Source organism: Dipteris shenzhenensis, chromosome 20, assembly GCF_047967505.1.
Source record: "Dipteris shenzhenensis isolate YYH24624 ecotype China chromosome 20, Dip_SZ_1.0, whole genome shotgun sequence".
NCBI lineage: Eukaryota > Viridiplantae > Streptophyta > Polypodiopsida > Gleicheniales > Dipteridaceae > Dipteris > Dipteris shenzhenensis.
The window spans coordinates 15,450,774-15,474,803 of NC_141615.1; the positions used below are offsets into that span (position 1 = coordinate 15,450,774).

The 24,030-nt window shown below is 40.4% G+C and overlaps 1 protein-coding gene across 1 annotated transcript; it reads right to left on the minus strand.

Moving 5' to 3' along the window:
• Positions 1-1,115: 1,115 nt before the first annotated feature.
• On the minus strand, positions 1,116-24,030 carry LOC147889338 (uncharacterized). Its single transcript, XM_087392057.1, has 4 exons — positions 23,877-24,030; positions 21,711-21,972; positions 21,435-21,582; positions 1,116-1,169 (listed from the first exon to the last, which is right to left on the minus strand). Exons 1-4 carry the CDS (start codon positions 24,028-24,030, stop codon positions 1,116-1,118), a joined length of 618 nt encoding a protein of 205 aa, XP_087248183.1.

A 24,030-nucleotide genomic window follows, 5' to 3' on the forward strand; every position in this document is an offset into this window, starting at 1 on the left:
GGGCTCGGCTCTATAGCCTGTTGGGCTATCTTGACTCCACGGGGGTAATCTCAGCTGGTGTGGGATTGGGGTAATTTGGAGTCTGTACTGCTGACTCCTCGGGGGTGTTTAGAGTACCCATCATGTATGTGTATAACTCCCCAGGAGTGGGAGGGTGCCCCAAAATATTATATAACTCCCAAAAGATTGCATCCCGAAGATCAGGTGAGGCTGAAGAGCTTCCTGTCCACATGATGAACTGCAGAAAAGAAAAGAAGATTATTACCATCGAGCATGCCCTCTTTCAATCATGCAAAAGAAAAAATAGAGTGACAGCCTGACATTGAGCAAGCATTTACAAACTCCTGCATTCTTTGAATTAGAGTGACAGAAGTCTGTATCAGCTTGCTCAATGTCACGCTATTGAAGCTTCACGTGGGAAAAAAGAGAGAAGGAAAGAGAGGAGAAAAGAGACCAAAAGATAGGAAAATAGAGAGGAGAAAAAAGAGAGAAAAAGAGAGGAGATAAGAGAGAAAAAGAGAGGAGAAAAGAGAGAAAAGAGACGAAAAGAGAGAAGGAAAGAGAGGATAAAAGAGAGAAGGAAAAAGAGAGAAAAAGTGAGGATAAAAGAGAGAAAAAGAGAGATGAGAAAAGAGAGGCAAATAGAGGAAAAGAGAGGAGAAAAAAGAGAGGAGATAAGAGAGAAAAAGAGGGGACAAAAGAGGTGGAAAGAAAGGAGATAAGAGAGGAAAAGAGATGAGAAAAAAGAGACAAAAAGAGAGGAGATAAGAGGAGAAAAGAGAGGAGGAAAAAGAGAGAAAAAGAGAGGAGATAAGAGAGAAACAGAGAGCAAAAAACAGGAGGAAAGAGAGGTGAAAATAGAGGAAAGGAGAGGGAAAAAAGAGGGGAAAAGAGAGGAACAAAGAGGAGAAAAAAGACTAAAAAAGAATACTCCATCATGCATGCCCTCTTTCTTTATCTTGCTCGCATGCTTCAGTCTAATTTTCCTCTTTCTTAGACCCGCCCTCATGCAATCACTTATTTCCATCATTCATGCAATCCCTTATTTCCTCACGAATGCTTAAGGGAAAGAGAAGGGGAAGGGGAAGGGGAAAGGGAAGAACACATAGGAAAAACTATCGTAACGCGTCTATAGATGCGTCTAACAATGCGTCTACAGGCGCGGCTATCTGTTTTTCCAAAAATTAGACGTGCTGTTAGACAGACGCATTTTAAAAAGAAGTTGAAAAAGGACATGCGCCCAACCCCAAAAAGAACAACACTAGTACCAAAAACATCCCTTCCCTGCATACGACAAAGGACGAATCCAAAGAGAGAAACTTCCAAAGAAGACCAACCACCAAGAGACTTACCTTGGATAGAGGTATGGAAGCTTCTTGTCCTTCCTTCAAAGCTGCTTCTCTTTCTTCTCTTCCATGTTCACCCTCTTCTCTTGTATGCTTGGGGATGATTGTGTAAGCATGGAGATGAGTGTGGGTGCTTGGAGATAAGTGTGGATGCCTGGAGCTATGTCTGTTAATAGGAAAGCAAGCCACGCAATGCTAAAAGTATGTGAAGGAAAACAAGCGCACTAAAAGTAGGTTCAAAAATCAGCTCTCAGTCTGCGCGTCTAAAAGCGCATTTAAACATGCGTCTATCAGTGTGGCTATACTATGTTTTAGACGTGCCTATAAACACGTTCCACAATACAGATGCGGTGTTAGACGCTACACAGAGTGTTGCTTTCCTTTTTCGAGTTTGGGAGCAAATCTCTGCAGGTAGCATAGTTAGAAAGTGCAAGAGTGCATTGTCTTAGATTGAGACACCCTTCACGGTGTGGCGAGAGGGAATTATATGCTACGGGGCCTAGTTTGGAGGTGAAAGTTCTCTGCAAGCACTGAGAAAAAGGCCCTGTTTTTGTTATGCGACCACTACTGTGCAGGTCTGTGAAAAGTTGCCGCAGAAATTGCATCGTATGCCTATGTGCAGAGATACTAGGAGTTACAGAATCATCCTTATTATCTGTTGATGCAAAATCGTCACTAAGAAGTGACTGTGTGGTCAATTGCAAATACCACTTTCGTCAATTTTGTAGATTTGCCCGTGTGAGGCAGAAGCTGTGTTTTTTGCAGTGGCAGAATGTTTTGCAGTGTTCTATAATGGCATCTGATTCTCTTTCACTGATTGTCACTGAAAAGCTTGACAAGAACAACTTCCAAGCATGGAAGTTTAGAATGACGAATTTCCTTATGCGAAAAGGCTATTGGGAGTTCATTACAGGAAATGAAGAAGAACCAATTCTTGCTAATGTTCCCAATCAATAGGAAATGCAGGCATTCAAAGGATGGCATGAGAGAGCCAGAAAAGTTATGTACTGGCTATCTATCAATATTTCAGATTCTATGATTGTGCATAATCAGGATGCAAGTACGCCAAAGGAGGCATGGGATACTTTGGCAAAGATGTACAACAGAAATACACAAGCCAGGAAAATGTAGCTCAAGTAGGAGTTGCACAATGTGCAGAGAGAAAATATGAGCATCAATGACTACCACATGAAGGTGAAGAAGATTGCAGATGCACTTGCTTCCATTGGGTCGCTAGTGGAAGATGATGATCTAGTTTCTATGACCTTGAATGGTCTAGGAAAGGATTATGCACAGTTCCGGACATCCATTGCCATCCGTGGAAAATTTCCTGATTTTGAGGAGTTGTTTGCTCTTCTAATTTTTGAAGAGCAGAGAAATGGTGGTGCATCTTCTTTAGGAGGAACTTCAAAAGAAACTGTCTCTTCTACTCAAATGCTGGAAGAGGTAGAGGCAGAGGTAGAGGAGGCCAATATGGAGGCCGTGGTAAAAATTAGAATATGCAGCAAACTCAAGAAAACGAGTCCTATGGAGGAGGACATGGTAACTCTAGAGGCAGCGGGAGCCAAAGAGGCCGTGGTGGATGGCAGAGAGGTCAAAATGCAAACATCAATGTTGAATGCTACTATTGTGGTAAAATGGGTCATATGGCTAAAGACTGCTACAAAAAGCAGAATGACATCATGAATGGAAAATTGCAGCAAGGGAATTATGCATCTTCTAGTAGACAGGGTGATGACAAAAATGAGCATCTATTTATGGTGCAGCACATGAGCAATTCTGTGACAAGTACAGAAGAAAGAAATGATGTGTGGTATGTTGACTCAGGTGCATCAAACCACATGACAATTCATGCAGAATGGATACAAGATGCAAGGAAAATGGAAAGACCAAGATTTGTGGAGACTCGTGATGATACTACACATCCTATTGTGCAGATTGGTAAAATTCCTTTGTCTATGCAAGATGGGAAAAAGAAATACCTGTCTGATGTATTTCAAGTCCTGAATATCACCAAGAACCTAGTTTCTATTGGTCAAATGGTTGAGCAGGGCTTGCAGGTCAGATTTATTCCTCATGGATGCTTTGTTGAGGATATGAAAAATAATGGTTGCTTGATAGCAAAAGGAAAGAAGAAGGGTAGGATGTTTATGTTGGATGCGGACATGCCTGAATTGAGTGTAGCAATGTTTGCACATGGGACCGGTGTAGTTGCAGATATTGATATCTAGCATAAACGCATTGGTCATGTTAATGTACATAAACTTAAATCAATGCAGGCCCAAAATATTGTTGCAGGATTGCCAAAATTCAAGGTTGCAGAAATGCATAAGTTATGTGAAGCCTATCAATTTGGAAAAAACAGGCAAGGAAACCATTTCCTAGGCATGTTCAGGAGAGTAAGAAGCCATTGGAATTAATGCACTCTAATGTGTGGACTACTAAAGCTGCATCTATTGGAGGCTGTCATTATTTTGTCACTTTTATTGATGACTACAGCAGAAAAGTTTGGGTGCATTTTATGAAAAAGAAAAGTGAAGTGTTTGGGCATTTCAAAGCTTTTAAAGCTATGGTTGAAAAAGAAACAGGATTGCAAATAAAATGCCTAAGGTCAGATGGAGGGGGAGAGTACCTCTCAAATGAGTTTGCAAGGTTTCTGCAGGAGCATGGCATAAAGCAACAATATTCATGCAGTCATACCCCACAACAAAATGGACTTGTAGAAAGGAAAAACAGGCATATTGGAGAGGTATCTCGGGCCATGCTAAATGAAAAAGACCTACTAGATTATTATTGGGCTAAAGCAGTTGCTACAGTAGTTTACATAATGAACAGGACTCCCACTGCAGCAATACATGGCATGATGCTAGACGAGATGTATACTGGTAGGAAACTAGATATTGCTCATTTGAAAATTTTTGGTTGCATTGCTTATGTTCATGTGCCAGATGAGTTGAGGTCCAAGTTGGATCCAAAAGCTGAGAAGTGCATCTTTATTGGTGATTTTCTACAGTAGAAAGGGTATAGATGCTATAACTCTTCTACTCGTAAGTTTATAGTGAGCAGAGATCCTATGGATAGGTTGAAATATGATGGATTTACAGCCATTCACTATGCCTATATGGTCAAAGTGATACAGGAACCAGAACCCACTTCTTTTGAGCAAGCCATGGGAAAAGAAAAATGGGAGAAAGCCATGGATGAAGAAATGGATGCCTTGGAAGCAAATGCTACATGGGAATTGGTGCCTTTGCTTAAAGACAAGAATGCAATTGGCTGTAAGTGGGTTAATAAGGTCAAGCACAATGCAGATGGTTCTGTGAACAGATACAAGGCAAGATTAGTTGTCAAGGGGTATGCGCAGACATATGGCATTGATTATGAAGAAACATTCAGTTCGGTTGCAAGGATGGAAATCATAAGAGCAATCATTGCTATGGCTGCATCAAAGGGATGGTCTTTACATCAGATGGATGTAAAGAATGCCTTCTTGCATGGTGATTTGCAAGAATAGGTCTTTATGGAGCAGCCACCAGGTTATATTCATGCTGTTCATCCTGAGTTTGTTTGGAGGTTGAAGAAAGCCTTGTATGGCTTGAAGCAAGCACCTAGAGCATGGTCTGACAAGATAGGACAATATCTTGTCACTATTGGCTTTCAGATTTCCAAGGCAGATTTCTCACTTCACATGAGAAAAACAGAGAAAGGTATTATGCTGCTTGTCATTTATGTTGATGATTTGATCATCACAGGTGAAAGTGATGAAGATATCCTTCATGTGAAAATGCTATTGAAGCAGAAGTTTGAGATGAAGGATTTGGGAGAGCTGCGTTATTTCTTGGGCATTGAGGTGATTAGAGCACCAAGTGGGATACGGCTCTTGCAGAGGCAGTATGGATTGGACATGCTGTCCAAATATGGGATGACAGGCTGTAAGCCTATTTTAGTTCCTTTGGAGTAGAATGTGAAGCTGAGCGCAGATGCAGGTGAGCTTCTGAAAGACCCTACTATGTATAGACGCATAGTAGGAAGTTTGATTTATATGAGTATTACCAGGCCAGATTTGAGCTATGCTGTTGGATTGGTAAGTCAATTTATGCAGGCTCCAAGGAAACCGCATTTGGATGCGGCTAGATGCATACTCAGGTATGTGAAGTCCACATTGCAGTATGGACTATTTTATGAGACTGGGGTTCAGATACAGTTGCATGGATACACTGATGCTGATTGGGCTGGTAGTATTTCTGATAGACGATCTACCAGTGGATATGTGTTATCTTTTGGGAGTGCTGCAGTCACTTGGAGCAGCAAGAAATAGCCTACGGTTGCCTTGTCGAGCACAGAGGCTGAGTACAAGGGTGCCGCAATGGCTACATGTGAGGTAGCTTGGTTGCATAAGCTACTCTATGATATGCATCATGGGCCAGTTGTCATCTATTGTGACAACATGAGCAGTATACACTTGGCAAATAACCCAGTCTATCATGCTAGAACAAAGCACATTGAGGTGCATTATCACTATGTGCGGGAGAAGGTTTTACTAGGTCTTATTGATCTAGTTTATGTCAGCACACAGGATCAGGTAGCTGACATATTCACGAAGGCATTGGGCACAGAGAAGCTGCGCAAGTTCAAAGACCTGCTTGGTGTGCAGGAATTGGGATTGAGCTCGAGGGGGAGTGTTGAGATATCGAGCTCACTCGCGATATGCCAGGGTGACCGTTGTGCATTTATGTCACTGACTTGTTAGCTGCAGATGCGGTTGGTACACCGCGAACGAATAATAGTTGGATGACAGCTATCCTTATGTACTCTAGATCGTGGCTCAGTTAGTATGCCACCTTAGTTAGCTGAGTTTGGTTTGAGATCCACATATAGGGTTCTTTTATTTCTTTGTACTAGAGTTCTTTTGGCTTTCAACAACTAAGAAGAGAAAAACTATTTTCAGCCTCCACCTTCGTGTGTATTCCCCCATTGTGTATGTGAGAAAGCCACAAGTGAGACTCCTTCCCTCTCTCCCACTATCGTCACATCTTTTTACTATAGCATCGACTCCACTGTTTGAGGGGTGCACATTATCTATTCTACGTGCCTCCCTTGAGTTACTAAACTTGCAGACCATCTATGGATGGAGCAATGCAAGTTTGAATGCATTACTCAAGTAAGCTTTAAAGTCTATTTTGCAAACATGGTGAATTATGCTAGTGGGTCAATTACTCGAATACTTCCAAGGGAGAATAAATTACCGACCTCAAGAGATATGGCAAGGAAACATGTGACCTCTCTTGGAGGATTAATTTACAAGCTCATCCATGCATGTGTCAACGATTGCGTTTTGTTTCGTGGACCACATAAGGATGCAAGAGAGTGTCCTACTTGTGGAGAGGCAAGATATAGAGCAAATCTCATAACTATGGATGTCTCTTGTAAGGTTCTACGACATTTTCCCATAATCCCTTGCATCCAACAAATGTTCAAGTGCAAATCCATTGCAGAGCTCATGTCATGGCATTCCTCCCATCGATCAACCGATGGCAAGTGGAGAACTCCTGCAGACAATTATGCATGGAAGAATATCGAAGACACATGGCCAAGCTGCAAGGAAGAACCTAGGAACTTGAGACTTGGATTGGATATGGATGGTGTGAACTCATATGGTCTCAAAAGAACCTTTCACAGTGTATGGCTAGTGATATTGGTGAATTATAATCTTCCACCCTCTATGGCGATTAAGAAAGGATATGTTATGTTATCCCTTCTAATTCCAGGGAAACATAAAGTAAAAAATCCTTATGTTCATTTGGAGCCTTTGATTGATGAGCTAGAGATACTTTGGAGAGGTATCGAGGTGCATGATGTGAGCAGGCCTTCCTCGTCACGAGACTTCAAATGCAGAGCATTCTTGATGTGGACGATGCATGAATTCCTAGGCTATGGCGAGTGTTTAGGTAAGCATTGAACTTTTAATTATGAGTAGGTGATCGATGTGGCACCATGAACCCACATTGAACTCTTAATTGTATCTATTGTTTAGGTCTCACTACATCGGGTTACCATGCATGTCCTGTTTTTGGTCCTTCGCTAGTTGCCCCACAGGCAGACGCATTGAATAAGGTCATCTATGAGAATCACCATCGATTTGTTCCACGTGATCATCCTAGATATGTTGCCCCTTGGAATGAAGTCCCCCCACAGTCACTCACTACAGGAGATTGGATGAGAATTCGGGATGATTCCACGACTCCTCCACCGCTTGGCATGAGCCGGTAAGGGTTTGTAACTATTATGTGCTATATTGAAGGATGTGAAGGATTGTATTCATAAGATGGGTGAGCTTGTGAGGTAATTTACAGGATACAAAATGTGAAGCGTATCAATGCTCCATGCAAGGTTTTCATATTGCTAATATGGTGTACTTTTTCCTTTCTAGGCATGTGAGTTCAAAGGAAATAGATCCCACCACACTTGAGAATGCTCAAGTTATGTCAGTTGAGGTGGTTTGTTTAGTGGAGGAGACATTCCCATGTTCTATTCTCACAAGCCAACTATATCTCATAGTGCATTTGGTGGATGAGATTGCTATATGCGGTACTATACATGCATGATGGTTGTTCTTCCTTGAGTGCTTCATGAAGACTTTGAAAGGTTTTGTGAGACAAAATGCAAGGCCCGAAGGTAGCATGGCTGTGGGTTGGTTGGCACAAGAGTCACTTGTATATATTTCTGAGTTTCTTGTTGATGTGGATAGCTCTATCCCACAACTATGGAGAGATGATGAAGACCTAAGGATGACCTCTATTGTGCATCAAGGGAAAGGACAGAGAAAAGTAATAGACACAGAGTTGCTTAATAATGTCAACCTTTATTGCATGCTTAATAGTGATGTGATGAAAAGATGGGTGACAAGATACAAGGATGCAAAGGCAAGAAGACAAGGAGAAAGGGCCCTCTTTTGTACACACCATGGATCTCGTGTGCCATACCCTCAGCATCTAAGAGCACTTCCAAAGGATATTCATGTGGATTGGCTACTTGACAAAATGGAGAGAGCAGAGAGAGACGAGGGGATGCATATCACAATGGAAGAATGGGAGTATGCTTGGGGATGTACAAGCAAGGTCAGTATATAGAATGTTATGCATAAGTTAGGAGCTTTCAACAATTTAGATTGCTTATTTAATTGATTTTGTCTTAGTGTAGTGTACTATGTTCAATGCTATATTGTGTGAGGGCAAGCATTTTCGAACACAATATATGGATTCATGATAAGAGAAACACACAAGATTGCGGCATCATTGCTAGCTTTGAGGGAGGGAGCCATGGATGATTATTGTGGCATAATCCAAGATATTATTAAGCTTGACTTTCGACGCTTCTTTGTGTATGTTTTGGATGTAAAGTGGTTTAAGGATGTGGTGGAAAGAGGCCCTAATGCAACAATCAAATGCCATGCAAGTGGCTTTGTAACTATTGACTCCACAAAGTTTTGGCAAAGTAAGGACACACTCGTACTACCGCAACAATGTGAATAGGTATTGTACACATATAAAAATACTCACTTTTAAATATTTGATACCTTTGATGCAAGGAAAATAACATGATTGTATTTGTGTTTGAATTAGGTTGTCTATCAACCAATGGTGGATAATAATAGGTGGTGGCATGTTAGACCTATTACCCCCCATTCCAAAGTGATGTATAGTACATTTACTAATATGGAGCATATGGAGGATGATCATGGCCATGGAGGTGATGATGACTGTGATACGAGAGAGGAGGATGATCATGAGATAGGAGATACAGATATTGAGGCCATTACCCATGAAGGTGGTTTGGATTTTGAAGTACATAGTTTGGCAAGGGTTGATCTCATTGAGGATGAGATTGAACCGTAGCCCATCATTGATATTGGCAAACTATTTTACATATTGTCTTATTCTCCTCACCTCACTTAATTTTTGTATATGTGGGTTTGCCAAAAAGCATTGATATTTTTATTAAAATTATGTGCTTTGGTAATCATGGGCAATGTTTGAAAAGCAGTCATGTACATTTATCAGCCTACATCAAAATCTCACTTTTTGTATTCTCTGTTTTGCATTTATAAAGTCGTCTAAATCTGCATCTAATTCATAGTGTAGACACGCTATTAGACGCGCCCGTATTTTCACTATTCTAGTAGCACCTATAGACGTGCCCGCTATTTTGCGTGTCTATCAAGCGCGTCTATAGTTGCTTTGTCTTGTTGTGTCATGGGTGCAATCTCCTTTAGCTCTCCTTCATGCCACTAAATCCTTAACATTACCTTTGCTTCTTCAATCCATGTCGGATCAAACAAACATGTTGTGGAGTGTATAACATGCTTCTGCCATTACTACAGCTATATTCAAATGAGAACCCATTATTATATTAATTAGAACATGAAACCTTGCTTTAAAAAACCAAAAGCATGTTCCACGCATATTCTTGTGGCACTGAATATGGACACATCATATATGGATTTGGAGGATTAGAGGCAGAGTCACCCAAAAGCAAATATCCTTGGCCATGGATTAAACCTTCCCTTGACCTTTGCCCTAGCTTTGACAATGAAAAGGCCCTTGAATCATGTAAATCACCACATAGACCAATGTGAACATCTAAGAAATATAGGTAAGGATCTACTGCTGCCATCAAAATGATTGAATGAAATGATTTGTAATTGTAATAATCCCCCCCAAAAAGGCTAAGCCTAGAAATGGGCAAATAGCTCCCATCAGCTGAAGCAATCACACTTGGAAAGCCACACAAATTCTCAAAAGCTTAAGATATCCTTTTTGCTCTCTCTCGCACTGGCCATGTTATGTAGACATAATCACACCAATGTTCTGCAATGATTGCCAAACTCTCTTGAATGATTCTATTAACTGTGAATTGATCACCAAAAAACTTACGTGCAGTTGACCTATCACTATCACCATGCACAAGTTGCCATAGGAAAATCGCAACTCGTTTATAGAGTGAGATCACTCGATAGTTGGGACCAGTAGCTTCTCCAATCCAAAGGGACTAAACACTGTAGAGCAAAGCTATTCAAATGTGCCTTTAGAGCATCTAAAGTCATTCCAAGACTCTCTTTCTTCATAAAATGGAAACATCATTGTATCCCAAGTATCGGTATGAAGAAATAAGGTGTCTCGAACCCACTGTGAACACTCTCTTTGAACTATTAGGAATGATATAATGCTTGCAACCACTACTTGTGCACAATGTCTATCCTTCATGCGCACCCTTTGCAAAAGAGTGGATGCAAGGAGAAGGATCAAGTCTTACATTAGGAGAAAAGGGAGCTCATTTTGGGGCCTTTTACGGTTTGGAAAAATAAGCTCTCAACCAATCAATAGAAGGCCAACGTAACGTTGAAAATTCATGAAAATAAGAGAAAATAGAAAAAAGAAACAATACTTTATGTAAGTACAAGCGTGCTACATTAATGAGGAGATTGGTTTTTTATTCTTAGAAGATCTTTGGACAAGAAGATAGAATCTAAACTGACATTTTATCTGACAAGATCCTTCCCGCTTCCACCTTCCTTTGAATTTTCAAATGTTGTGCCGCCTTTCGTGCGAAAGGTCTACCATTCTACACCATTGCCTCATTGTGCAATAGCCTTCCTTTTCCAAAACTGCTCCCTTGACTCGGGGGGGTCACTCATCATATGTAACCCTATCACGTGAGTTCAACAAAAGGATATTTTTTATTCCTAAAATTTACAGAAATAAATATACATAAGGGACTATTTAAAATAGTTTTGAAAAAAATTTACAGATTTGTATAGAAAAGGGGTACATTTTATTAATGAAAAATTTACACAGATAAGGGATTTTAGAAATATGCCTTGAACGCACGTGGTATAGACGGTTTATACATAGTGACCCCCCCGAGTCCCTTGATCCTGTTTCGCATAGAGTAAGATGTTTCTCGTCAACTGTCTGTTTGCCCACTTTCTCTTTCTTGAAACTTCAAATTGTTATCTTAGTTACATTACTTTGCTATTGTTACAGATTCAGAAAATCTCCATGGTGAACCAAAACCACAGCCGTTCTTGTGGAAGACGCTCTGTGGATGATAATGCTACGAAGGCAGAATTATACCAAACATCCTTACCCCGTCGACCTGCTTCTTCTATTTCGTCGGTAGAGAATTCAAGTACAGTCAAAACAGAAGGAACTTGGGAAAGGTTTAGTGTTTCGAAAGGAGCATGGGTGCTCATGCAACCAAGCAAAAGAAAAAGACCCCAGACAAAAAACATTTTCTTGGCATCGTGGAAGGGAAGAGTACGAGATTTTAAAATCACCAAAGGGAAGATATCCGTGAAAGAAGTTTTGATTCAGCACGTGTACATGCATAAAGAACTTGTCTTGCGAGACTATCCAAAAAATCTTCCGCAACACAGGCCTAATTGTATATTTTTCTATTGTGGTTTTTTCCTTCATGAGGTGTATGGATTTTTAAGATGAAGCTTTCTCTCTTAACTTATTGACATTCTTGTGTTGTTTTATTTCAGATTTATATCCTTCATCGTATGAGACATGGCAAAACATCGATTGTATTCTGGGATTTATAGATGTTCTGCATGGATCGATAGGAGAACAACAATACCAAGGTCGATGTGCAACAGAGCTAGCTCAATCGGGTATATTTTTTACTGATCATTTTTATCAGTTGCTGGACAAAGCTAACACACATGGTGTATTAATAAAACAAGACCTTCCGGCGTGGAATTTGGTGGATTGGCCTCACCCACATTCTAGTGTTACAGAGGCATATAGGGCGAAGCTTTTTACAGAAGTACAGAAAGCTCTGAGGCCCAATATTGCCACTAGGATAGTAAAAATTTCTTTGTGCATGCCTCTCACAGTTTTTGTAGACTTGTTTAATACCTTTCCAGTAAAGGTTTCAAAAACAATGTTCACAGTTAAAGCAACAAATTCGGCATGCATGCCACAATTTTTGGATAAAGGTTGGGATAAGAAGACATGTAGTTCAGTGTTTTGTGAGGTGGTCCAACCTTCTATGCAACTGAAGTACATGGTTGCATCACAAAATTTTATTTTCTCTTTTTATTACAAGCGCAGTCGAATGCTAGGCACAAAGCTTGTCCCAATGGACCAAGATGAAGAGTCGTTTGGTGCACAAAATAAACTTATTGATATTGATGTTGTTGAGAATGGTGATGTGGTAGCCAATATCTCGTTAAGAGAATGTTGCTCCCTAGCTCAATTGTGCAGTGACATTCTGTTTGAGACTGAAGGTTCTATCTCAAACGACTTTTTATTTATCTACAAGAACAGAAAGGTACACCATCTGATTTATACTAGTCTCTATAAGCATTGCTATTAGTTTAATTTACCACTCTAATTCATATTGCTTTTTTGCAGTTACTCAGAAGAAGAGAGAGCTCAGTTAAATGCAAAGACATAGCAAATTTTAAAATTGAGATCACACAGACTCCATAAAGAAAGGTTTTGTATTCAATCAAGTAAGATTTTGTACAGAATTGTTTAGCTGAATCTGTAGAACATATTTCTAACATCCATTTTCTATTTATGTACAGTTTCATCCAGAGGCTGCTCTACATTTTCTGGAGGATCTTCTCTCTACTGCTCCATCCATCCTGTCTCCTCCACTGCCCTAGAAGCCTCTCTTTGCTGCTTCTCCACCTTCTCCTCAACATCAGCAGCAGGTCTTTGCTCCTGTGTCTGCTCCTCCTCAGCACTCTGTGATTGCTCCTGTGGCTTCTGGTCCTCAACATTAGGTGCTTCATATGTGGGATCAAGGTGTATGACACCTTCTTGTAATTTAGAGCTTTCACCCAACTCCACAGTAGCTACTACAATAGGTTTGGGGGAGGCATAGCTCAAAAACCTCCAAATTGTATGAGCTCTAAAATTATGTACATAGTTGGGGCTGAAGCTATCCTCTTTCATCTGCAATGGCAATGGATAATTTAGAACACTTTGTATCATTATGAATTATCTTTAAGCTAAATGAAAAGTATTTTTCCTTACCAGATCTGGCTGTTCCTTTTCAAAGTAGCTTGAAAGTATATATTTTGCATTGATCAGCACCCTCCATCCACAACTACTTGAATCATTTTGTTGTGGTGTCTGTACAGTTAGAAAAAAATGTTAGAAACTGTGAGCATCAGCACAAAACAAAATTATTCAATAAGTTCAAAGACATAGCATTTAATAGACTTTTTACCTCTAGACTTAATGGCTCTATTGAATCCAACAGAGAGACATTTGGAGGACAATGATCCAATGCATCTAATGGCCTTCTAATACAACTGCAATATGTATAATTTAGTTAGTATGGTATCAAAATAATGAAGTTTTGAGTTCAAAAAGCACACACAGCACTTACAATTTCAGCTCTCTGTGTGTGTTTTTTAGAGAGTTGAATAGAAAGCATTGCTTCTGCTGGATGTCAATAGACACAAAACTCCAGTGGTCACTGCATAAGGAAAAAAGCATAAGAAAATGAAAGGCTGCAAGAGTTCCCAATATTAAAGAAGAATTTTAAAAGAAGTAGTCACCCACATACCTGCTATGATATGGAAGTAGCAAAATGTCAATTACTTCAAAATTGCAGTGTTTGAACCAGCTGTTTGAACCAGCTGGAAATACTGATGGGAGTCTCCTTTACATCTCTTAATCTAGAAGAAATGGCTGGATCAACAATATGGACTGTATGTTGTACAGAGGGGTGAAGCCAGCTTCTCATCATGCTGCATAGGATCAGAACATAATTAGGGTAGGTTATAAAAGAGTTACAAGGAGGATTGATTTGCAAAAAATGTAAAATTTAAAGACACTTACTAGAGCATTGCAAGAATGATAGTATCTGAGCAATACTCATTCTTGTTAGCCAATGCTGCTAAGCATTGTTTTGTCAAATCAAAATCATTGACTGAAACTTCATCCTCAATATGTACAACTACATCAGGGCCCAGCTCCTTCAACCTTCTATGTATGTGTAGCTCCTTCTTTCCAGTCTCCACATCTATATAACAGATTTTGTTTCTTTTATTTGCTGCTTCAGTGAGTCCTCATAAGCAGCCTTCCCTCTGGTGTTCTTTGAGTGTGTTACCTCAACAACCTTTACCTCATCAACCTTGACCTTCCTTGTAGGTGGAATTAGCAATATATCTCTCATTTTGATGTCCTGCCATTCCACACGATGAACCAGCTTGTCATATCTCCATCTCACTCTGGACAAAGTGTTGAAATCTTTGGCCATCAAAGTCACCCTGTGAGCATGGGCTACTACAAGCATTGCATCCTCAAAATATTTCTCCAGGTAATCCTCTGCCATTTCCTGCAAGGAAAGAATGGCAGTTCTATTCCACCTTAACCCAAGGTTCCAACTGTCACAAATTTCTCTCACCAGTCTTTAAAAGGGTGCTTTGGGTATTGCAAAACCTATGGCTTTCTGTTGCCTCCTTATTTCCCTTAGCACACCTGCACCCTTATTCAATCTTTTGGCCTTTTGCTTGAGCAAGCTCATTGGCTTACCCTTCCTGCCATGTGAAGCTCTTCCCTTTGGAGGCACACTAAACTTCTTGGAACCTGTCCCAGCTGCTGTTGCTGCAAGACCTGGTCCTTTGCCAACTTGCCTTGCAGTTGATTTGGTTCTTGCCATCACTCTGAAAAACTGCATACAAAGGATTGGAAAGAGATCACAGACATGAAGAACATGTTCTAACAAAGAAAAGGCAATCACAGGGGTGGAAGAAGCCAAATAGAGAAATTTGCAATAAAATGCGATATGAGCAGTTTGGAATTTCAAACAGGTCCACATCGCATTTTGCTGCAAATTTTTTAAATGAAATGCTGGTGCACTCCTACAGTGATTTCTATGTTTCTCCAACCAAATACAGTATGAATGGAGGTCATGCAAGAAGATCACATGCAAATATCACACTTGAAGATCTGCATTCCTTCAGTGATTTCTCTGTCTTGGTTTGAGCCTATGCATTTCCATACAGGATGTAATTTTTCTATTTTAGGCAAGAAGATTGCAGAGACTAAGGGGAGTCACAAAACCAGACATGTTCTCACAAAGAAAAGGCAATCACAGGGGTGGAAGAAGCCAAATAGAGAAATTTGCAATAAAATGCGATATGAGCAGTTTGGAATTTCAAACAGGTTCACATCGCATTTTGCTGCAAATTTCTGAAATGACATGCTGGTGAACTTCTACAGTGATTTCTTTGTCTCTCCAGCCAAATACAGTATGAATGGAGTTTATGCAAGAAGATTACAGCTATGGAAGTCAAAAACCCAGAACATGTTCTCACAAAGAGAAGGCAATCACAGGGGTGGAAGAAGCCAAATAGAGGAATTTGCAATAAAATGCGATATGAGCAGTTTGGAATTTCAAACAGGTCCACATCGCATTTTGCTGCAAATTTTTTAAATGACATGCTGGTGCACTCCTACAGTGATTTCTATGTTTCTCCAACCCAATACAGTATGAATGGAGGTTATGCAAGAAGATCACATGCAAATATCACACTTGAAGATCTGCATTCCTACAGTGATTTCTCTGTCTTGGTTTGAGTCTATGCATTTCCATACAGTATGTATTTTTTCTATTTTAGGCAAAAAGATTGCAGAGACTAAGGGGAGAACCCATTGTTACTGACCTGGAATCTATCTGTGGATGTGCTGTGCTGCTGAGGAGTAATCTGTGCTGAGGATGATTCTGTGCTGCTGGACAAGATGCTGATCCTGCAGAGTATGGAGGTAGGGAGGCAAGAGAGCAGAGACTGGAGGGCAAGAGTTCTAAAACAGGATACCACAAAGAAGTGCAAATAGAATTAAAGAATCACTAAATCCCACACGTGTGGAATCTAGTCGTTTTTCACACGTGTGGATGGGACCCAGATCTCTTGGAGTTTGAAATTTGGCACGTGTGAAAGTACACTTTATTCCTTGGAACTTGTGCCATTCATGATTTCATCATCAATACCACAACCACTTTTCCCTCCCCTGGATTCCAATCTCTCATCCCTGCCACGACTCTCTCCTGATCCTTTCTCTCTGATCCTTTCCTACCCAGCACACTCCATCCAGACTGCAACCTGCCTGAAGACAGTACTGCCAGATCTCCAGGTTACCTAGAGTGCAAAGTTCAAGCTAGAGAAAGAGTAGGAGATTTACCAGTGCAACTCAATCAGCATGGAAAAGGAAAAAAAAGGTCAGAGTTCTAGTTTGGTTTCAATGTTTTTCAACATTTATTTCTTCCATCCATTGGATTTTTGATGTCCCAATGTCTTCACTCAGCTCCATCCTTCTTCCACAATGTGGTAAATCACCCAGAAATTAGATTGTAGGTTGATATGAATAGAAACAAGAAATTTGCAACAAAATGCGAGGAGAGTGGTTTATAATTCTCTAAACAGCCCATATCGCATTTTGCTGCAAATTCCTGTTGTGGACTCCTTGCTCATGAAAAGTTTCACTCATTCCATTATTTCTCTTGCATATGAGATCATAGTGTCCAGGAATCACTGAAATGAACCAAGTGCTTGATTTGACATGCACATGAACAGAACTTGAGAATTTGCAACAAAATGCGAGGAGAGTGGTTTATAGTTCTCTAAACAGCCCATATCGCATTTTGCTGCAAATTCCTGTTGTTGACACATTCCTCATGAATAGTTTCACTCATTCCATTATTTCTCTTGCATATGAGATCATAGTGTCCAGGAATCACTGAGATGAACCAAGTTCTTGATTTGACATGCACATGAACAGAATTTGAGAATTTGCAACAAAATGCGAGGAGAGTGGTTTACAATTCTCTAAACAGCCCATATCGCATTTTGCTGCAAATTCCTGTGTATTATTTGTTTCTCACTTCTACCTCATTAATTTGCTATCTTTAGCCCTGTGGAAATCTTCCTTGATGATGAGAAATGTTTTTGTTTTGGAACAGCTGGCTCCCAGGCCCCACCTTTCAAGAGGAAGCTGGACTTTTCTGCTGCTATAATTAGACCACAGCAATCACCAGGTGAGTGATGAGATGTCATGAAGGAATTATCTGGTGATATACAATGCATTCACTGATTGCATATGTCAGCATATAGAATTCATAGTATATAAGTTTTTGAACAGGCAAAAAGAAGAGGCTGGAGCAGAGTGCTGATTCTTCCATCAAAAAACAAATGGAACCAGAAGAGGACAGTTCTCCAAATTTGCTCCTATTTGAGTTTCTTCGCAAATGCAAGGCTCAGAGTAACTTCCATTTATACCACAGTATTTTCAACATGGAGTTCACAATGAGCTCTGTACTGGAGCAGCACAAAGATTTTCTTTCAGACTATTGGGATGCCTTCAAAGAACTGACAGAGGCAGGAAGAATTGTGGGAGGTGAAAAGGTTTTTGTGCACCTTAATCATATTGTCTCCAATGACAGGCTGAGGTACCATGTGAATAGAAGATTTGACAGCCTGCCTGATCACTATAAATTCAACTATACTTTGCACACCAGAAAGTGCAGAGTGCTGGAGGAGAGCATGGCATTTCTTATGTACATTGTCTTCAGTTAGGAGTCTTTGGATGAACAAGGGCAGGAAACAGAAGAAGAAGACACATCTGAAGCTTCTGAAAAGGAGGATGTTTCTTTGGTCTCTGAAATGGCAGAGCAAGAAGAAGATATCAACCTTCAGGATGAGGGGCTGCAAGTGGCTGCTCTTGACCTTGTTCAACTGAGGAAAAAAACTCTGAGGGGAGCAGAGCCAGTTGAAGATTTTGATGTTCAGAGCAGCAACTATGCAGTGCCCATGCTTCCAGGTGTGTTGATTGGTGGAAAGGATTATGTTTTCCTCCATGATATAGAGTGTATGTTTGATTTGAGGGAGGACTATGCCATTTCCCTTATTGCCCAGGCTTCAAGGCTTGACAAGGAGGTTGGCATAGAGGATGACCATTCACTACTGGCTTTGGAAACAATGTTTGATCCTGTAGAGGCCCTTTCATTTTGTTTCAAAGAGGCTGAAAAGTTCCAAGAGCCAGATGAAGCTGCCTTCCAGCTCACACAGGAAGCTATGAATCTCTCAGCACTATACATAGAAAAGACTAGAGAAGAGGCTGGACAAGAAGGGAGAGGGATAAATCTTTGGAAAGATGAACTGCTTGTTGCTGATGAAAATGAGAAGGTACTTCAAATTATATACTTTGACTTCTGCTTAACTTTAGTTTTGTAGGTTGTGTATTGTCTCACTCCAATCCTTTGATATGTTGCAGCTACAAATTGAGGATGACACATTCCTCTAGAGATCAAGTGGAAGCAGGCAGGTTGGGTTTCGCAAAATGTCAGGCCTAGCTCATTATATTCATGATCTAGGCAGTGCCAAGATCTTGATTTACCATAGGCAGTTGAGCAACAATGGAGAAGCCATTGTTTACTTCCTAAAATGTTTGTCCAGGGCTTTAGGTGGACATGCTCTTTCATGGCAAAAGGAAAAGATCATTTTGATAGAGAGGTTGTCTGCCATAGATATATTTGGAGATTATGTGAATAAGCAGGCCTCTAGGGCCGCTTACTTTTTGTCTTACACTTCTTATGCATTAGCATGTGGTGTTAAGGACCCCAAATATCTGGAGGGCTATGGAAAACACCAGCTCGTAAGGTTTCGAGAGCCACCCATGATTGCATCAGGCCACACAGTCCAAGAAGAGGAACAGGTGGAGAGAGCTGAAGAAAAGGATAAAGAGACAGTCGACATCAAGCCAATAAAGAAGAAAAAGACTCCAATCAAGATCAAAAAGAGAGTTCCGATCGGCAGGCCCTGGGAGAAATAGGATTTAGTCATCGAATATAGCACAAACATTATATTAAATTTGAACTGATTTGTATAAAGTCTTTGATATCTGGTATGATCTTGTATAAATGATTAATAAGTTGATGATGAAATGATTTGTACATTTACATAGAGTGGTGTTGTTAAATATTAAATGAACAATATATTGAAATTGTAAACAAATTGTATTAAGTTCAGATCATATGTTTCACATTGAAATTTTTTTCATGCATAACACCAAGAGTCACTTGTTCCACTAAAAAAATTTCTATTGAATGAGTTTGAAAACATGTGGACATAACACCAATAAGTTACAAATGAGTCCTATTCATGTTTACTTGTCCATTTATGGTTTCTAAATATCTTCGATTCCCTCCATTGTCTATGTCTCTCTGCTGCAATTGAATTGTCTAGAGCTTGTCTTCGTCTTTGCTTTTGGGCTAGAAGAAAAGCAAGCTTGATTTTGGAGCTAGCAACTTTTCTTTTAGCATGCAGCCTCTGTAGTATGCCTCGGTAAAACCATTGGAAGACTTCCTTCAGACTATTCGCCTTCTGACTCCCTCCATAGTGTTGTGTGTGTCTAAAAAATGCATTACGTGCCATGTAGTGAGACTTCTCCATGCCTTGGGTAGACCAAATAGCTGGGCATCCATACTTTTTGACAAAATAGGGAAGGTGGTTGTATATGATATGCTGTAAGACATAAGAATGCATAGTAAGTAATAAAAAAAAAGAAGATCACACTTAAGTAAAAGAAAAAGACATAACCTTACCATGTAGTGAGTTATATTGCAGGTTGTCCACACGTCTTTCATTGACTTTCCAAAATGTTTAATTGCCTCCTCAAAGTTCTTGTAATCACTCTTTGTCCATGTTACTTTGTCACAGAACATGAAGAGTTGATCAAGAGACCTCCACACCTCTGCCTTCCTATTTCGTGCTTCCCCATCTGCCTCATGATCTTTCACAGCATTATGGACTTGCTTCCACAATCCATAATTAATCTTTGAAACTGCTCTACCTTGCCTTACTTGCTTACTGTGTTTGGGTCGAGACAAGAATCTTCTTGCCTTAACACCACCAATAGAGGGCTTGATTGGTACCTCCTTGCCATTGGTAGACTTTTTAAAATCCTTTGTGATTTGAACATCTCCTCCATGTAGACCTATATCGGATAACACTTTTTCCAATGCTTGAAGAGCATCCTTTCTATTTTTTTCGGGACGGAGTTTCCAAGCAAATCCAATATATAAAAATACCAATTTCTCAATAATTCGACATAGACCATGCAATGTGCAGATGTGAACATTACATAGTGGAATGTCCAGAATGGCCTTGAAGTCAGGGTCAACTTTATCTCTATTAGGTGCTCTCTTCCACCATTTTGAATCCATTACTTGAGCTGATTCTTTGCAGTAAAGACAAGGAGACTTTGAGTTGCCTCCTTTACTAATGTTATACATGCACTTAAGTGTTTTAAGATCCCCGGCCATGTGCCACTCTACTTGAAAATCACCTTTTCTTGCAACATGGAGATTCTCGCCTTGCACTTGTCTTTTGATTATTGTTGGTATTTCCGTGTGATGAAACACCCAATCTAGTGTTTCATGGTCTTCGGTCTTCACCTGTGAGATTATAGAAAACAAAAGTATTACTATATCAGATTTGAAAACAATGACCAAAATCAAGTATAAAACAACCCATGATCATACCTGGAACGAGCCTAACCACCATATGTGTTTCTCTGACTGCACACTAAAATACTTCGAACTCGCTTCAGTCAATGATGTATCAATCGCTCCATTCATCAATATAATAGTAACTCTTTCCATTTTCTTTTCCTTTACAACCTCACACTCATCCAGTTTGATAACAAATTTCAAAATGCCTTTGCACTCCTCAAATGTTATTCCATAAAACTTGACCATTCTTTTTTGAAGTTGTTGCAGATCTAAAAATATATTGTTCCAAGGATCATACACAGTGGTTCCTTTAACACCATGAAATATTTCTTCAATATGGATATATTGCCCAATAAATTCATCTATACTTTCATTCAAATGACCTCTTATCCTCCACACGGTTGCTGGATTTCGCAGTAAAACTCGTTTAATCCTTTGATCTTTCAAAGTTGAGGATATCGCATGGAAAATCGAACTATATCCCTTCCTGCTAACTCCACTAACATCAAGAGCCTCTTGGATTATAGTGCCATCAACTTGATTATTGGATACAAAGTCCTCTACAACATTGCGTTTGACTGTTTTGTATTTTTTTTCCTCAATCAAACCTTTTGCTACACCGCAAGAAAGCAATCCTTTCATTTGTTTAACAGGAAGAAGGTTCGGGTCCATATTTTCTTTTGCAGGCTCCAATAATTTCCTGTAATAACAACACAATATGACTATATTATTCAGCACCTCCATTCTTATTTTGCGACAATCAACGAAATAGATATAGTCTGGAAGAGAGCCTTTTTGAGTATACAAAATGATAAATTTCAATCTAACCTTGCTTCCTGAATTCGTCGCTTGCATCCACCAGTCCCAGCCTTCAAATTTGCAATGTTTTTAATCTTCCTGCTACGTTGTCTGTCTCCAAGCACGGTTCTCTTCTTTCTTGCTCTTGTCAACTCTTTTTTACTCTTTGAATGCTCCTCAATTTCATTCTGCAACTGCTGCTCCAATTTTGCACGAATGGCTATCTCCTCCATCTTGGCCCCCTTTTCTTGTAGGTACATCATTTTATACGTTTCCGCAAATGCAGACTGCGCTGAAATATAACCAAGAAGTCCATTTTGTCCATCGCCGGCAAACCTCAGTAATGTGGTGGGATTGACAAATGGAGGTGTAGAGTTTTTTACTTGACATTTTGGATATATGCTTCCATCGCACCATAAGTCAATATGTTGAAGCCCTTCTCTTCTCATATTTTCCCGCTGTTGAGCATTCAGCACCGTATCCTTTCGTCTTTTTTGTGCTGGAGCATATTGTTCTTCCAAGTCGATGTGAAGATGGTGTAATCGCTTCTTCTCAGATAGTGACTCACTAGTATCGGCCATTTTTTGTGCTCCTCAGGTTGCGAAGTTTGTTTTTCAATCTCATAGTCATTTTGTAACATGAATCGTGGAAGTGTGGCGGTATCCATGTGAATATTTTGAAAACTTGGAATCACTAAGTTCAGTGATGGACTCTTAATGAAAGACCTGCACACGTCGGCCAAAGAGATGTGGAATCTTTGGTAAACAAAAAAAAATCTAAGAGGATATTTAATACAAAATCGTGTTAGTCAGACAAAAGATTATCTTATTCCTTTTTGAATTGACAGTTCTGTAGTCCTTACTGACAAATCTGAGCCACGTTTCCGTATTTTACTATTTTTGAGGTCTTTTAGGAGAGAAATAAATCAAAAAATAGTGAATTTCTTACAGGGCCCCAAAATGAGTTCCCTTTTTCCCTAATGGAGATACTCCCTCTGAACTAGGCTGCCCAACATTTTGCAATCTAGTCAATCATGGAGTTCAAGAGAAAAGGCTTGGCTGCTATCTGTTCAACCGAGGGGGGGGGGGGGGTCTATCATGTAACAAAGAATAGATGCTGTAAGCAAGCCTCAAATGCGATGATGCCTTCTTACGAGACACAACCAAATCCTCCTTGAATGTAGCTAGTTTCAACTCCAACCGGGGGACAATTCCATCATGAAATAAATTGGCAGCATATATAGCCATGTAAACTAAGGGCAACAACGCCCTTGAAATGTGGTTCTTTCCCAAATAGTAGCTAGTACAAACTCTTCCCCATGAACCGCCTCCCACCCCACCACAACCACATCCTATACCACTATGCTACCAACCTCCAATGCCATAATCAATATTTACATTTGCATAGATCTAGTAAAATCCTGCAACTTGGGCAATGCAACAACATAAAAAATGAGTACATTGAGAGGCTAGGAAAGCATTTCTTACATTTTTTGCTTGCGAAATGGGAATCGTTGTTTCCTCAATCATTGTTCCCTCAACACCCAACCATGTCTGCTTGCCTCTTCTCTGGTATCCCTTCCCTCTCCCTCTTTCTCAGCTGACTCAAAAACTGGATAGCAAAAAAGGGCGGATTGTCAAAAGCTCGCTTAGATTGAAAAAGGCAAACATAGCCATACCTGCTTCTAGATCTGGGAGGTTGTCCAGCCAAAATGTCTCCTTGTGCTTCTTGAGCAGGCTCTCTTCGCGCTAGATTTCTATGAGGCTGGCTTCATCAGCATCGATAGACTTGAGCATGAGCATTGGGTCAGAGAGACATATATAGCTGGGGGCGAGAGATATAGCACACATGGGAGGGGACGGATTCCATGAGGGGGGGTGGGACGAAGCCAGAATTTTGTTGAGGGAGGACGCAAAGAAAATGGCATGACATGGAATTCATCGAAGAGGTGGGAAATGCTCTTTTTTCCCATGTCCCGCATTTCCCACCATGGCATGAGGGCGTAAGATAGGTCAAACGCAACGGGAAACCGGGGGGGGGGGGGCTGATGTGGAAGGCAACGTGGCGAGGGCAGGTGATGTGGAAGCCAGGCTGGAAGGGTATATAAGGCGGGAGGTTGAAAGGGAGAAGGTATTTGGCAAAAATGCTGATTGTAGCGAGGTTGGTGGTGGTGAGCGGGGCTGTGCTGATGGCTACCAGCGCTGCGTTGTTCCTGGTCTGCGTTCTCTTCCATAGCCGATTCTTGTTGCTCTCCGCATGCATCGCCCTCTTCGTCTCCCTCGCTTCCTTCAGTTTTGGCTTCCTGCTTCACCGCGGCCTGCAGCATCACCGCCCTGATCCCATCAATCAT